Genomic DNA, 16,240 nt, shown 5'->3' with positions numbered 1-16,240 from the left:
TCCATCATTCCCCCCTCCCCCCTCCCCCTTTCCATCTCCCCTCATGAGTTGTTCAGTTGGTTTACACCAAATGGTTTTGCAAGTATTGCTTTTGGAGTCGTTTGTCTTTTTATCCTTTATCTCTCAATTGAGAGGTCACATTTCATGCAAATGTAAATTATGTATTGACTGCACTTGTTCTTTTCAATTTTTGTCACTCCAGTAAAAGCAGAAATGACTTTTTCTGTTTTCCAGTACCAGGACATGAACTCAGGGCCTCATGCTTGCTCAGCTTGCTTGCCTGGATGACACTAACCACTAACCATATATTCCAGTCCTGCTTTTTGCTGGTTATTGTGGAAAAAGAGTCTAGTGGATTTCTCTGCCTAGCTGGCTTCAAATTGTGATCCTCCAGATCTCAGCCTCCTAAATAGCTAGCATTACATAACATAAATAAGCTACTTGTGCTTGGCTCTGAAATTGCTTTTGTTTTGGGGGGGAACCTTAAGCACTTACTTTGTTCAGTCAGTGGTCCACTTCATTTATGATATTTTTCTTGGTCCCAAGCCCCTTCCAGGTTTTCCACCTTGGAGGTCTCAAGGAAGCCAAGCCAGCACCTATTTTTGGTGGTCTGAATGTCTTCTTTGCTTGCAGGCAATTGAAATTGAAGAACGGAAAATTCAGAGCTGTGTACATTTCATGACCTTAAAGAAGCTTAACCGATTGGCCCACATCAGATTGAAGAAAGGAAGGGATCAGACCCACGAGGTAGGACTTGAGAGATTATCCCCCCTTCTCTCTTCCTCACCCCTTGTTTGACCCCTCTGCCCTTTCCCTGGCCTTGCTGACCTCCATGCTCATCACCTCCAACCTTATCTTCCCTTTCAGGCTAAGCAGAAGGTAGACGCCTACCACCTGCAGCTACAGAACCTGCTGTATGAGGTGATGCACCTACAGAAGGAGATCACCAAATGTTTGGAGTTCAAGTGAGTTTGGGAGGACAGGGCTTTGGCACAGCTGGTCTATGGAAACTGCTCAGTGGGAGCCATTCTCTTTCAAAGAAATCCAGTGAGTTTGGAAGACTATGGGATCCAGGAGGAGGTCAGTAGATCACTTTGAGTGGGAGATTTACAAGCAGTAGTTTCAGGCTGCACAGAGAGCCACAGAAGTCTCTCCAGCCCTTTTGTGTTTTGAATTCTGCACTTAGTAAAAAGCAGTTCTCGATCCTCAGCAGGAGCCTTTGTGTTACCAGTTTGATTCCTACTCACTGAATATGGGAGCTGCTCACTTCCAGTTCATCCCTCACTCCTCGCTCCTCCTTTCCTTCCTTTCTTTCTCTTTCTCTCCTTTTTTAAAAAAATTGGTCATGGGGCTTGAAATCAGGGCCTGGGCACTGTCCCTGGGCGTTTTTTATCAAGGCTTTGAGTCACAGTGCCACTTCTGGTTTGCCAGTGGTTATTGGAGATCAGAGTCTCATAGACTTTCTTGCCTGGGCTGGCTTTGAACCATGATCCTTGGATCTCAGCGTCTTGAGTAGCTAGGATTACATGCGTGAGCTACTAGTGCCCAGCAACAATTACAGTTTTTTTCACATTTAGTTCTCTTAAGCTTATATAAGTAAATGTTTTCAGCTTTGATGGAGCTCTTTTTGTGATTTTTAAAAAAATCATACAGGGGTTTGAACTCAGGACCTCATGCTTAATAGGCAGGTATTTTATTATTTGAAGCTCCCGCAGGCAGCTGTTCAGTTGCAGATCTTGGTTTCAATTTGACAGTTGAGACTTAGGTTATAGTGCCTTTTTTTTTTTTTTTTTTTTTTTTTTTTGGTCAGTCATGGGGCTTGAACTCAGGGTCTAGGTGCTGTCTCTGAGCTCTTTTGCTCAAGGCTAGCAATATACCATTGAGCCACAGTACCATTTCTAGCTTTTTCTGCGTAGTTTATTGGAGATAAGAGTCTCACGGACTTTTCTGCACAGATTGGCTTTGAACTGCAATCCTTAGATCTCAGCGTCCTGAGTAGCTAGGATTATAGATGTGAGCCACCAGTGCCCTGCTACTTCTAGTCTTTTTTTTTTGGTCTGTTATGCCCAAGTCGCAAGACGACCACCAAGAAGACCACTGAGAGCCAGATGTTCCGAAATGCAAAAGCAAGGGTTTATTCAGGCGGGCTGCAGCTCGGGCCTCATCCTACACTCCGACGCAGCGGAGGTTAGGAGGAAGGCCCCAAGCTTAAATTTCACAGGGCTTATAAAGGCAAAAAACCACAAAGTTACAGCAATCAGGTGTTCAAGCAAGATTAGGATATGGGTACAAATCTGATTGGCTCAGGGCTAGAGACATTCCGGGGTGGTTAGAGTTAAGCAGGGAGTTTCCTGACCAGCTGGGCCCTAATAAGCTTGTTCTGCTAGCTGGGATAATTGGTGGCCTGGGTTACTCATAGTTTAAACAGTCAACAAAATGGCTACTGCCTCAAAAATGGGGTTTACTTCAACTCTACATTGAGGCTTGAAATCTGGGCCTGGGCACTGTCCCTGAGCTCATCAGCTCAAGGCTAGGGCTCTGCCATTTGAGCCAGAGCACCACTTCTGGTTTTCTGGTGGTTAATTGGAGATAGGAGTGTCACAGATTTTTTCCTGCCAGGTCTGGCTTTGAACTGTAATCCTCAGATCTCAGCCTCCTGAGTAACTAGGATTATAGGCATGAGCCACTGATTCCCAGCTAGCTTTAGTCTTTTATTTGTATGTTTTAGCTGCTGGTACCCAGGCTTGTCTGAGAGACATTTGTAAATTCAGTAAACATCCTTCCTGATCTTGAGCTAATTCACAGATTTAAAAGGTTGGAAGGGGGAGAGAGGGAAGAAAAATGAGGGAGGAGGTAACTAGTTTGATAAGAAATGTATTCACTGCCTTACATATGAAACTGTAACCCCTCTGTACATCACTTTGACAATAAACAAATTAATTAATAAAATAAAGAGGACCATAATGCTAAAAAGGAAAAAAAAAAGGTTGGAGAGCACAGACAGGGATGTGTCTTGTGGCACATCACTGACAACTAACTATTCATCACACAGGATCATCTGCCCATGGGCATTGCTGAGATTGGATTCCAGAATCTTGGGTAGTTGTAGGCCAGGACTGAGTAGACAGAGATGGGCAACTGTATACCTGCATGATCCAGGTTGAAGAGCAGTAGCTTGACGTTTAGTTTTGACTACTAGGTCTAAGCATGAAGAAATTGATCTGGTCACTTTAGAGGAATTTTATGAAGAGGCTCCACCAGACATCAGCAAGGTTGAAGTCACCACAGGAGACCCTCACCAGCAGACCCTGGCACGTCTGGACTGGGAGTTGGAGCAGCGGAAAAGGTAGTGCTTCCTCCTTCATGACCTCATTCACTGTATAATGACAGCTTCATCATGACCCTGACTGGGGCAGATAGCTGATCACCAGACCTAGCAGAACAGTCTCAAAAGACCAATCCTATTTCTGATTAGTTCACATTGCATAGTTTAAACTTGGCCAACCTGATAGTAGATGGGCTTGTAGTTGCTTAAAGCTATTTTTAAAAGTTGGAGGGTTTTTTTTTGTGTGTGTGTGTTGTTTTTTTTGGTGGGGTGGTACCTTTATTAGAGCTTGTACTCAGGGCGAGGGCACACTCTCTTAGCTTTTTTTTTTTTTTTTTTTTTTTTTTAGTCATGGGGCTTGAACTCTGTGCTTGGGCACTGTTCCTGAGCTCTTCAGTTCAAGGCTAACACTCTACCACTTGAGCCACAGCACCACTTGCATTTTTCTGGTGGTTAACTGGAGATAAGAATCTCATGGACTTTCCTGCCCAGGCTGGCTTTGAACTGTGATCCTCAGATCCCTGCCTCCTGAGTAGCTAGGATTATAAGTATAAGCTACCAGTACCATGTTTGTTTGTTTGTTTTCTATTACAGAAGATATCTGTGCCCCTGGCCTATGTTGCTTTAGTGAGCATTGAATCTGTTTCTTAGGACTCTATAGCTTGTGTTTTAGATAGTGGGGCTGGCCTATCACTCCCCGTTCAGTAGACTGAGCTGCACTCAGGCAGAGCCATGAGTGCTGTATTCCATGGCACAGATCTGGAATCCATTTCCATCTTCCCCATTCAGGCAGTCTATGGGCCTCTTTTGGGTCATGGTTGCTTTTCAGGCAAGGAATGGAGCAGAAGACAATATAGCACTGTTCTCTAGTAGGCATGTGCAGAGCCTTAGAGAGAAACGGGCATGCATTCATGTGGGCTTGCTTCTGACTATGTGTATGACCTTGGGCAGGTCACATATCTCTTTGAGCCTTAGTTTTCTTCTTCAAAGATAAGGAAAGTCTGTCTTCCAGAGTTGTTTTGTTTTGTTTTTGTCGATTGTGGGGCTTGAACTCCAGGCCTGGGTGCTGAACTCCAGGCCTAGGCGCTGTCCCTGAGCTCTTCAGCTCAAGGCTAGTGCTCTACCACTTGAGCCACAGTGCTACTTCCAGTTTTCTGGTGGTTAATTGGTGATAAGAGTCTCTCAGACTTCCCTGCCTGGGCTGGCTTTGAATGGAGATCCTCAGATCTCAGCCTCCTGAGTAGCTAGGATTACAGATGTGAGCCACCAGCGCTTGGCTTTCCAGAGTTTTATAATTACTAAGTCTGTTGGTGCTCACACTAAGCTTCTTAAAGGGTCATAGTAAATGCTGGCAGACATTAGAATTAATCATAATTGTACTGTAAGATGAGTCTGACAGTGAACAGGTATGTTAAGGTGATGTATGAGTGACTATGCTCTGTCTGTACCCTTCAGACTGGCAGAGAAATACCGAGAATGCCTGTCCAGCAAGGAGAAGATCCTGAAGGAGATAGAGGTGAAGAAGGAGTACCTGAGCAGCCTCCAGCCTCGCCTTAATAGCATCATGCAGGTAAGTAGATGAGCTCAGCCTATCGGCCCTTTGCTTTGCCTTTGCCAACCAGAGGTGGGTGGCTAAAGCCACATCATCCCTTGGGGCTTGCTGATCAGAATACAGCAATTCTGCCCAGCTGCTACTGTGAGCTTGTGTTCTAGGATAAAGAGGTGATGATCAGCCAGATGTCAGTGGCTCATGCCTGCAATCTCAGGAGGCTGAGATTTGAGAATCGAGGTTTGGAGCCAACCCAGGCATACAAATCCAAGAGATTTATCTCCAGAAAGCTGAAACCAGAGCGTAACTCAAGTGTTAGAGTACTAACCATGAACCAACAGAGTGGAATAAAAATGCAAGGCCTTGAGTTCAAACTTTAGTACCAGCACAAAAAAATGTACTGGCTAGATGGGTTTAGGATCATAGATACATGTGTACTTAATGTGCTAGGTTCGATCCCCAGTACCCCACCCCACCCCCCAAAAAAAGAAAAGACAAAAAAATCCAAAACCTCTTCTGCATAAAACACTTGATCAGATTGTGTGAGCTCTGTTGTCCCCGCATGGTCCCCAATAGTCACCTATACCTGCTTCCTATGGGCATTTCCTAGGTTCTCTAACACCTAGAGGCCAGACAGCTCAGCAGGACAAGTTCCAGAAAGAGCTGGACTCACTGGAGAGCCTCAGGAGGAAAGTCTCACTTTACCAATAAAATAGAATGTATACAGGTCACTTGATTTTTTTTTTTCTTTCTGAAGCCAGATTTGGGCTGAATCATTACAGTTTTATGAAGCAGAGTACATGGCTACCATGGAGGAACTTTGTAAAAGGAGCCTGGAGAAATTCTAAGCTCATTTTTATAGGACTTGACAAGGTCTACACTGTCTCCCTTTGACTAGGCATCGAATTAATTGTTAAAATGATCTTTTGTGCCTGATGCTGGTAACTCATGCCTGTAATCCTAGCTACTCTGGAGGCTGAGATCTGAGGATTGCAGTTGGAAGCCAGACAGTGAGACTGTCTGTGAGACTTTTATCTCCAGTTAGCCACCAAAAAAAGCCAGAAGTGGAGCTGTGGCTCAAGTGTTAGAGCACAAGCCTTGAGTTAAAAAAAACTCAGGGACAGTGCCTGGACCCTGAGTTTAAGCCCTAGTATTGATATACACAAAAACTTCTTCTGTGGTATTTCATAATAGAAGAAAAAGAAGACTGCAAACCAACAATTTTGGCTGTATTTAACACTATAAGTCCTCTACATGGTTAAACTTTCTCCTGATTAATGGAACTCTGTAAATATCCCTAAATAGAATATAGGTCAAATAGATTTTTATATAGTGGAATCTTATAGCTATTCAAGTATGAATTAGCATTCCACTAATAAAATACTGGACAGAAAAAAAAAGTCTTATTCTAGTATTTAATAAAAATACAAGTTGTAGAACATATAGCATGATCTCATTTGTATTTTTTGTTTTGTTTTGTTTGCCAGTCCTGGGGCTTAAACTCAGGGCCTGAGCACTGTCCTTGGCTTCTTTTGTTCAAGGCTAGTACTCTACCATTTTAGCCATGGCGCCACTTCCGGCTTTTTCTGTTTATGTGGTGCTGAGGAATTGAACCCAGGGCTTCATGTGTATGAGGCAAGCACTTTACCACTAGGCCATATTCCCAGCCCTGCATGATCTCATTTGTATAATGTGGTCTGCAAAGTATGTGTATGTGTATATATGTGTATACTTAGCTATATACAGCAAACCATTAACAATTACCTTTGGTAGGTTTAGCCTTACAAATGCCAGTACAACTCTGATACAGAATACATATATGACTTTTAAAATAGACAGGTGTGGGAGCGCATACCTATAGATTCAGCTATTGGAAGCCAAAGTAGGGAGGAACTGCTTGAGCCAAGGTTTCCAGATCAGCCTGGGCAACAAAGCAAGAGCCCCATCTGAATGAATGAATGAAAAAAATGAACCAAGAGACAAACAAACATGGCTAAGGGCGCAACTCAGTGGTAGAGGTATGGCTAGCATATATAAGGCCCTGGAAAATAAATAATTTTCCATATAGAAAAGCCTACATCTCCCAAGTGTATAGATGAATTCAATGAGTAACCACATTTGTGTAAACCATCCAAGAGAAAGAACATTGCCAGGCAGGTGCTGGTGGCACACACCTGTAATCCTAGCTACTCAGGAGGCTGAGATCTGAGAATCACTGTTCAAAGCCAGCCCAGGTAGGAAAATCTGTGAGACTCTTACCTCCAAGTAACCACCAGAAAACTGGACGAGGAGCTGTGGCTCAAAGTGACAGAGTGTTAGTCTTGCATAAAAGAGCTAAGGGATAGCACCCAAGCCTAGAGTTCAAGCCCCACAACTGACAAAAAAAAAAAAAAGAGTTCAGGGACAGTGGCCAGGCCCTGAGTTCAAGGCCCATGGTCGACCAAAAAAATAAATAAAAGAAAAAGCAAAAAGAAAGAACACTGCCAATTTTTCTAGTTTCTACTCCTATGTACTATCTCCCCAGTCCTTCAGTAATGTTATCTTAGCTCTAAATCTTAGGTTATCTTAGGTTATTTTTGTCTGTTTTGAACTTGCTACTAATAGAATCCTATCTTCTTTTGTGTGTCTGACTTTTGCAATGCGGTATACTTGGGGAATTTACCTACACTACTGTGAAACCCAGTTCATTCATTTTCCTTGATTTCATTTGTTTCCAGTGGGAACTCTTACAAACAATGATAATGTGAGCATTCCTCCACATTCTGTTGTGTACACCCAGGGCAAGAGTGAAGCTGTGGGCTCATACAGAGCATGCCAGTATAGAAATTCCCATAGCATCTTAGGAAAAGTCTTTGTTCCACATCCTTGCCAGTACTTGGTACTTTGCTTTCCATAGTTTTAGCTGCTCTGGAATATATTTCATTCTGCTTGTCATTTTATAATTTTCATTTCCCTGGATACTAATGATGTTGAGTGTAGCTTTTTTTCCCCCTTAGTGGTTCTGGGGATAGAACCCAGGGCCTTAAGCCTGCTAGGCAAATGTTCTACCACTGAGCCACAACCCAGTCCTTTAATATTTTCTTGATACTATCAGAAATATGGTATATTTTTATAATTTCTTTTTCTATTTTTTTGGTTTGTTTTTTTGCCAGTCCTGGGGCTTGGACTCAGGGCCTGAGCACTGTCCCTGGCTTCTTTTTGCTCAAAGCTAGCACTCTACCACTTGAGCCACAGTGCCACTTCCGCCTTTTTCTATATATGTGGTGCTGAGGAATCAAACCCAGGGCTTCATGTATATGAGGCGAGCACTTTTACCACTAGGCCATATTCCCAGCCCTTTTTCTTCTTTTTTGGTTGATCATGGGGCTTGAACTCAGGGCCTGGATGCTGTCCCTAAGCTCTTTTAGGCAAGACTAACACTCTGCCACTTTGAGCCATAGCTCCTCTTCCAGTTTTCTGGTGGTTAATTGGAGGGAGATGAGAGTCTCACAGACTTTCCTGCCCAGGCTGGCATTCCTCAGATCTCAGCCTCCTGAGTATCTAGGATTACAGATGTGAGCCACCAGGACTTAGCTTCATATTCTTATTCTTCGGTGCTGGTAAGAAGAAATACAGTTGGTTTGTTATTTTTTTTTTTTTCTAGAAACAGGGTCATTATAGAGCCCAGGCTGGCTTTGAACTTGAGATCCTCTTGTTTCATCACCAAAATGTTTGTATGACAAATATGAACCACCATGCCTAATTAACTACAATTTTTCTATTGACCTTTTGTGTGTTGATGTATTCTATTAATTTATCATGCATCTCTTTTTTTTTAATTTTTATTGTCAAACTGATGTACAGAGAGGTTACAGTTTCATACGTTAGGCATTGGATACATTTCTTGTACTGTTTGTTACCTCCTCCCTCATTCCCCCCTCCCCCTACATCTCTTTTGTAAATAAAACTGTATATAATTACAAAGCAGCCACATGTTCCTTTATGGGTGGACTAAAGGGGGTGAAATTCTCTTCTTGCCTATAGGCTTCCCTCCCGGTGCAGGAGTACCTGTTCATGCCTTTTGACCAGGCTCACAAGCAATATGAGACCGCCAGGCACCTGCCGCCACCCCTCTACGTGCTCTTTGTCCAGGCCACTGCATATGGTCAGGCCTGTGGTGAGTATGGACCTGGATGGGGTGGGGGACTGTGAGAATAGTAGTCATGGCCACTGAGCTTTGTGGAAGCTCTCCCTGCCCCAGGAGCACTCCCAGGCCCTGTCCAGAAGCTTTCAGGTGACAGGTGCTGCCTCCCCCTCTGCCATATCCTACATGGTTGCTTCCAACTGGCTTGCCTAAGGCTAGACTAACCTGATTAGTATTTCAGTAAGGATGGTTTTGAATTCTTTATGAGCCTGGCTGGCTAGCCCCTGGATACAGTGCCCAGATAGCCTGTCCAGACTCCCAGGTACTCACATGGATTGGTAATCTGTCTGCTATTCTGCTCTGAGGGGCATGGGTGGTAGGGGGCAGGGAGCACAGTCCTAACCAGCTCTCCTAGGCTGTAGGGACATAATTTCAGGACATGAAACAGGTCTCCTTTGGTTAGAAGCTATGTCCTCAGGAATTGATAAGTTAGGGCCTCAGGCCTTGGACTGGACTTCAGTGCCCATGCTCCTACCTACAGTTCTTTGCCACTTAGTTAAGTGAGATGATGCTAGTCAGGGGCTTGGTGTGGTGTAGAACAGAGAATAAGCACCTAAGTGAGAACTGTCATCTCTAGGTGTGGACAGATGTGAGCTTCTGGGTAATACCTTCTAAGACATTCATCCAAAGAATTCTATGGGCCTGTGGGCTTAGGGCTTGACCTTCTGTGCTGTGCTGTGTGCCTGAAAAGAGAGACATTCAATGCTGGGCACTGGTGGCTCAATGCCTGTAATCCCAGCTATTCAGGAAACTGAGATCTGGGGTTTGAGGTTTGGAGCCAATTTAGAAAAATTCCCAAGATACTTAGTTATCCTTTACTGTTTCTGATGGAGTTTACGGTTAACTAGCAAAAAGATGAAAGTGGAATTATGGATAAAGTAGCAAAAATACAAATGAGAGTGTGAAGCTCTGAGTTCAAGCCCCAAGTACTGACATAGAGAAAGAAAGAAAGAAATGGGGTGGGAGAAACAGAGAGAGAGAGAGAGAGAACACTGGTCTTGGGGATGCAGGGATGCTTCTCCAGGAATCTGCTTTGGCTGCTTGTTCTCAGAAAATGATGGCAAAGAATTAAATTTCCTGGGGCTGGGGATTTAGCTCAGCAGAAGAGCACCTGCCTGGCGAGCACAATGCCCCGAGTTCGGTCCTCAGCTCTGGAAAACAACAACAACTATAAAAAGAATTAAGTTTCCTACCAGGATCTGGGGCAGAAGCAGGGGAAACTTGGCCCCGGGCTTGCTTTCCTACATCTGTCAGCCCCCTCCTCCAGGAACTCTCCCACAAAGCTTTTTCTTGTCCCTAGACAAGACCTTGTCTGTGGCGATCGAAGGCAGTGTGGATGAAGCCAAGGCTCTGTTCAAGTCCTCTGAGGACTCCCAAGGTAACGTGGTGGTTGGGGTGTCTCCCGAGGAACATCAGGTCACCATCAAGACCAGTGCTCCTTAGCTCATTAGCTGGACTGCTTCAGTAGACCAGGAAGCCTGACAAATCAGGTCACTGTTTGGAACTATCAGGAGAAAGCTTAGATCCTGGAGTCAGGAAGTGCTTCATTTGAATTGTAGTCCTGCCACTCATAGCTCACTGTAAAAAAAAGTGGATGGTAATTCCTCATTCAGAGTCATTGTGTAGATAGCAACCCCTCTGGTTATGCAAGTGGCTATTATTGTTGTAACCACTGCACCAGCAATGGAGGGGCCATGGGAATGACATCAGAGCCAGGTGCTAGTAACTCAACACCTGTAATCCTAGCTAATCAGGAGGCTGAGGTCTGAGGTAAGAAAGTCCAGGAGACCCCTATCTCCAGTTAACCACCAGAAAGCTGGAAGCAGAGCTATGGTTCAAGTGGTAGACTGCTAGCCTTGAGCAAAGAAAGCTTAGGGAAGGGAGGGAGGAAGGTAAGGAGGGGTGGTCAAATATACCTTTAAAAATGAGCAGTGGGGCTGGAAATATGGCTTAGCAGTAGAGTGCTTGCCTAGCATGATTGATGCCCTGGGTTCGATTCCTCAGCACCACATATACAGAAAAGGCCAGAAGTGGCTATGTGGCTCAAGTGCTTTGAGCAAAAAGAAGCCAGGTACAATGCTCAGGCCCCGAGTGCAAACCCCAGGACTGGCCCCCCAAAACCCGACACTTATAAAAGCTTCTAGATGCAAAGAGTAGTTTCAGAAACTACATTAGAAATCTGCATCAACGGTTTTCCTTGGAGAACCAAGGACTGACATTCAAGAACCTGGTTACAGGGAAGCTGAAATTTCACTGTTAACTCTTGTACTGCCAGAACAAGAGCATGTGCTGCTTTTCCCACACAAGACCAGTTTCAAACATACCCTCTGCAGAACACAGAGTTCTAAACTCATTTGCTAAACAAGCTGTATTGCTCAAAACCTGCATACTCTTTTTTTTGGGGGGGTGTAGGGGGGCAGTCCTAGGGCTTGAACTCAAGGCCTAGGCACCGTCCTGAGGTTATTTTTATCAAATACCATATTTTTAGAGAGTAAGCCTCATGAAAGTAATTGATTTGTTATAAATAAAACCACATGTAAAAGCAGGGTAGGCTCCTCTGTCCCTGTGGGTGAGGGGCTTCAGGAGCAGGTGGAGCCCTCCCTCTCACCGCCTTCTCTGTGTGGCTGCAGATGATGAGAGTGACTCGGATGCTGAGGAGGAACAGACCACGGTGAGCACTGTTTTGGGGGTGGGGTGGCGGGGGCACCCTGCAGCCATGCCAGGGCCTTCACGTCTGCAGGTGCCACTTCTCTAGAAGTGGAAGAAAGGGATACAGGAAGGGGAGCCCAGCAGCCTGAGTTGCTGAGACAGCCCGTGCTGGGCAGCAGTGCAGGGGCCCTGGCTTGAAGGAGCAGGAAGGGGAACATTCATCTAACAAGAGTTTTATGTGCTTGACCCTTTTCCATTATTTAGAAACGGCGGCGACCCACACTGGGGGTTCAGCTGGATGACAAGCGCAAGGAGATGCTGAAGAGACACCCACTGTCTGTCGTGCTCGACCTGAAGTGCAAAGGTCTGTCTGCACTCCCTGCACCCTGGGGAACCCGTGGCACCTGGGAGTTTGGCCAACTGTGGGTACAGGGGGCCTTGCAAGCCAGAGACCTCTTTGTACCCCAAATTGTCTTGGTCTCCCAGTTCTCTAGTTTTTCTTCTTTGTTTAGTACAAAGTGTTTGATTTTTTTTCTTTGAATCATAATAACCCTAACAATAAAGCAGCAAAAATCTAAATACATAAAGGGAAGAGTAATAAAAATACACCTCTTTCTGAATTTGATCTATCAAATCCACAGAGCAAGTTATGAGTATGCAGTTTTGGAGCTGGGAATGTGGCTTAGCAGTAGAGTGCTTGCCGAGCATGCATGAAGCCCTGGGTTTGATTCCTCAGTACCACATAAACAGAAAGCCAGAAGTGGTGCTGTGGTTCAGCTGGTAGAGTACTAGGCTTGAGCAAAAGAAGCTCAGGGATGGTGCCTAGGCCTTGAGTTCAAGCCTTAGGAACTAGCCAAAAAAAAAAAAAAAAATGAGTATGCAGGTTTTGAGCAATACAGCTTGTTTAGCAAATGAGTTTAGAACTCTATGTTCTGCAGAGGGTATGTTTGAAACTGGTCTTCTGTGAAAAAAGCAGCACATGCTCTTGTTCTGGCAGTACAAGAATTAACAGTGAAATTTCAGCTTCCCTGTAACCAGGTTCTTGGATGTCAGTCCTTGGTTCTCCTCCAAGGAAAACCGTTGACGCAGATTTCTAAAGTAGTTTCTGAAACTACTCCTTGCACCTAGAAGCTTTTATAAGTGCCTATTTCTCTCCTTCCCTTTAATGGAAGCATTCTGTACCCTCTGGTTTCTTCTTTGGTTTTTTTCTTCTTAAATTTTTTATTTTGAGATAATTTTAGACTTATAGAAGAGTTCTAAAGATAGTAAAGAGGGTTCCCATATATACTTTTTTCTTTTGGGGTGTGTGTGTGTGTGTGTGTGTGTGTGTATGTGTGTGTGTGTGTAGCTAGAATAAATTCCCAGACCTTACACATGGTAGGCAAGTTCTCCTTCTGTTACACCCAAAGTCCCTGTTTCTTCTCCTTCTTCTCTTTTTGTGCTGGTTTTGAGACTTGAACTCAGCCTTAGGCACTATCCCTGAGCTTCTTTTGCTCAAGGCTAGTGTTCTGTCACTTGAGCCATAGCTCCACTTCTGGCTTTGTTGGTAGTTTATTGGAGATAAGAATCTCATGGACCTGGGATGGCTTCAAACCTGGATCCTCAGATCTCAGCCTCCTGACTAGCTAGGATTACAGGCATGTGTCTCTCCCTTTCCTTATCCAGCTTCCTCTGGTGTAACCACAGTACAATGATCAAACCCCATGTTAATTTCATTGGCCCAAATTTATTACCTAAACTACAGGATTATTTTGAGTTCCTTCATTCTCATAATCTCCTCCCCTCCCATTCTCACCCCTTTCCTTTCCTCTGCTCTCCTTTCTTTGTGCCAGTCCTTGAGTTTGAACTCAAGTTTTGAGTGCTATCTTTGAGCTTTTTTTTTTTTTTTTTGCCAGTCCTGGGGCTTGGAATCAGGGCCTGAGCACTGCCCCTGGCTTCTTTTTGCTCAAGGCTAGCACTCTGCCACTTGAGCTACAGCACCACTTCCGGCTTTTTCTGTTTATGTGGTGCTGAAGGATCAAACCCAGGGCTTCATGCATGCTAGGCAAGCACTCCACTGCTAAGCCACATTTCCAGCCCCCAAATTTCATTTCTTTAGTAGTACTGACTGCTCTGAAGACATGAGTGACTCACAAGTGACAATTTCCCTCCTTCCCCTCCAGATGACAGTGTGCTTCACTTGACCTTCTACTATCTTATGAACCTCAACATTGTGACAGTGAAAGCCAAAGTGACAACCGCCACGGAGCTGATCATGCCCATCAGTGCAGGGTATGGGGCAGGTGTGTGGGTGGGCACAGGAGAGGCACAGTGAGAGCCTGGGGCTGCTCTCTGTTCCGCCCTTGGAGAACATTTTTTGCATGTTCACTTTCATGGCCTTGTCCCCCCAGCCTTGGACTCTTAGCACATCCTTGGGATTTCGAAAGCCCCCTCTAACTTATACTTGTAAAGCTTTCTTACTACACAACAGATGACAGAGTAACCACAGTGGGTGTTCAAATTGAGTGGGTAGGGCACAGCCACCAGATTCCAAAGCCACTGGAAAGCTTGTGAATGCAGAGATGAGACTTGGCAGATAAGACCAAGTTGACAAATTTAGGCTACTCCTGTCTTTTTTTTAATCCCTATGTGCTAGGACTGAGTAGTGGTAGGAGGACTGTTGGGCATACTGTGGAGAGGTTTGTTGGTTTGTTTTTGTGGTTATGGAGAGTGAACCCAGGGCCTCCAGTGTATGACAAGCACTCTACCTCTTGGGACCTTCCCTTGCCCTTTTTTTCCTTACACTGTTTTTGAGATAGACTCTCACTGACAAGACTGGCTTCATACCTCATCCTCTGTTTCTTTTTTTTTTTTTTTTTTTTTGGCCAGTCCTGGGCCTTGGACTCAGGGCCTGAGCACTGTCCCTGGCTTCTTCCCGCTCAAGGCTAGCACTCTGCCACTTGAGCCACAGCGCCGCTTCTGGCCGTTTTCTGCATATGTGGTGCTGGGGAATCGAACCTAGGGCCTCGGGTATCCGAGGCAGGCACTCTTGCCACTAGGCTATATCCCCAGCCCCTCTGTTTCTTGAGTATCAGAGATTGCAGGCATGTGCAACCATACCCGGCTTGGAGGTTTTGAGGAAGATAAGCATCAATATAGTAATGACAGTTACAGTATCTCTCAGAAGCCCCTGAGCAGAGCAGTAATTGTTCTGAAACCAGGGGTAGGAAAAAGCAAGAAAAAAGGACCACAGGTGAACTAACCTTCTCTTAATAGAGCCCCATCCCAGGTGCCTGTTAGGTCAGGGTTCTTCTCACCCCTACCCATTCTGCCTGGTAAGGTGTTGTCTGGTCCTAGACCCTGCACTTCAGGTCCACTGCCACTTGAGGCCTCTGCAGCTTCTTCCTGGGAGCTAACCAACTATCCAGTGGCTTGCTGGATGACATTGAGTATGTTCCCAGCAGAGGGAGCCCAGGGCTTGCTTCCCTGTATGTCTAGTTACACTGCTCAGCTAGAGCTTTCTATTTACACTGGATGTAAGTAGAGCATGTTGTTCCAATCCTTCTGCTGCTCATTTCTCAAGTGCCCAATGAGCTCCTATCAGAGCTGCTGACATGCTGCTCACTAAGCTATGTGCCTTATCTCTATCTGCTTCTTCACTCTGGGCATCCATTGTAATCGCCTCTCCCAGGGCACTTGTGAAGAGACAGGCCTGTGCTTAGCATAGAAGAGGCACTTGGTAAGTGATAGTTGATTTATCATCAGACATGTTTTTTGTTTTTATATTTTTGTTTATTGGCTCTGGGAATCAAGTTAGGACCTTGTGTATGCTAGGCAAGGGCTCTAACACTAAGCTACACTCTTTGCCTCCAAATGTAAAATTTTTTCCCCCAACTCTGGGCCTTGAACTTAGGGTCAGAGCACTGCCCCTGAGCTCCTTTTGCTCAAAGCTAGTGCTCTACCATTTGAACCACAGCTCCATGTGTAGGTTTTAGGGGTTTTTTTGTTTTTTGTTTTTGTAGATAAGAGTCTCATAGAGACTCTTTCCTTCCCAGACTGGTCTTCAAACCACAATCCTCAGATCTCAGCCTCCTGAGTAGCTAGGATTACAGGCATGAGCCACCAGCACCCAGCCTGTTTTATTTTGGTTAATTCATTCTTTTAGTAATAGGCATAGACACTGAGTAAGAAACTGACAATTTGTGTTTTCTAGCTAGTTCTCCAGGTGAGGCAGTGAAGTGGGAGAGACCTGTGGGTTCAAGGAGTCTCAATGAGACAGAACAGGGAAGAGCCACAGCTGCCATTGTCCTTATGTCAAGTTCTTGAAGGCATGCTGAGACCAGAGTACGCTGTGACTTAGAGCAGGTACTTCAGATGCCATCCTTGGAGAACCTCTAATAACAAAATTATTGCGTTAACCTGCCCTATCTTGTCTCTGCTGGTCATGTTTAATCATAAGCTGTGAATTGCCATCCTAGCTAGCTGTAATGGCCATCCTCTTATCGCTGCACATAGCGTGGGCCATCTTGTCTCCAATGCATGTGATCATATATAT

At 44.9% G+C, this 16,240-nt stretch overlaps 1 protein-coding gene across 4 annotated transcripts in view; it reads left to right on the top strand.

The window, feature by feature from the left end:
- The window catches only part of LOC125349261 (THO complex subunit 5 homolog), a 49,816-nt gene that overhangs the window by 21,129 nt on the left and 12,447 nt on the right, over positions 1-16,240 (top strand). For all 4 annotated transcript variants that reach the window (XM_048343254.1, XM_048343256.1, XM_048343258.1 and 1 more), the window contains 9 exons: positions 634-747; positions 868-965; positions 3,200-3,346; positions 4,781-4,895; positions 8,898-9,030; positions 10,358-10,435; positions 11,688-11,728; positions 11,971-12,070; positions 13,869-13,977. In XM_048343254.1, the coding sequence (XP_048199211.1) occupies positions 634-747; positions 868-965; positions 3,200-3,346; positions 4,781-4,895; positions 8,898-9,030; positions 10,358-10,435; positions 11,688-11,728; positions 11,971-12,070; positions 13,869-13,977 (935 nt within the window). The remainder of the gene's footprint in view (positions 1-633; positions 748-867; positions 966-3,199; positions 3,347-4,780; positions 4,896-8,897; positions 9,031-10,357; positions 10,436-11,687; positions 11,729-11,970; positions 12,071-13,868; positions 13,978-16,240) is intronic.

Source organism: Perognathus longimembris, chromosome 3 (assembly GCF_023159225.1).
Source record: "Perognathus longimembris pacificus isolate PPM17 chromosome 3, ASM2315922v1, whole genome shotgun sequence".
Lineage (NCBI taxonomy): Eukaryota > Metazoa > Chordata > Mammalia > Rodentia > Heteromyidae > Perognathus > Perognathus longimembris.
This window is presented reverse-complemented; position numbering and strand designations above follow the sequence as displayed.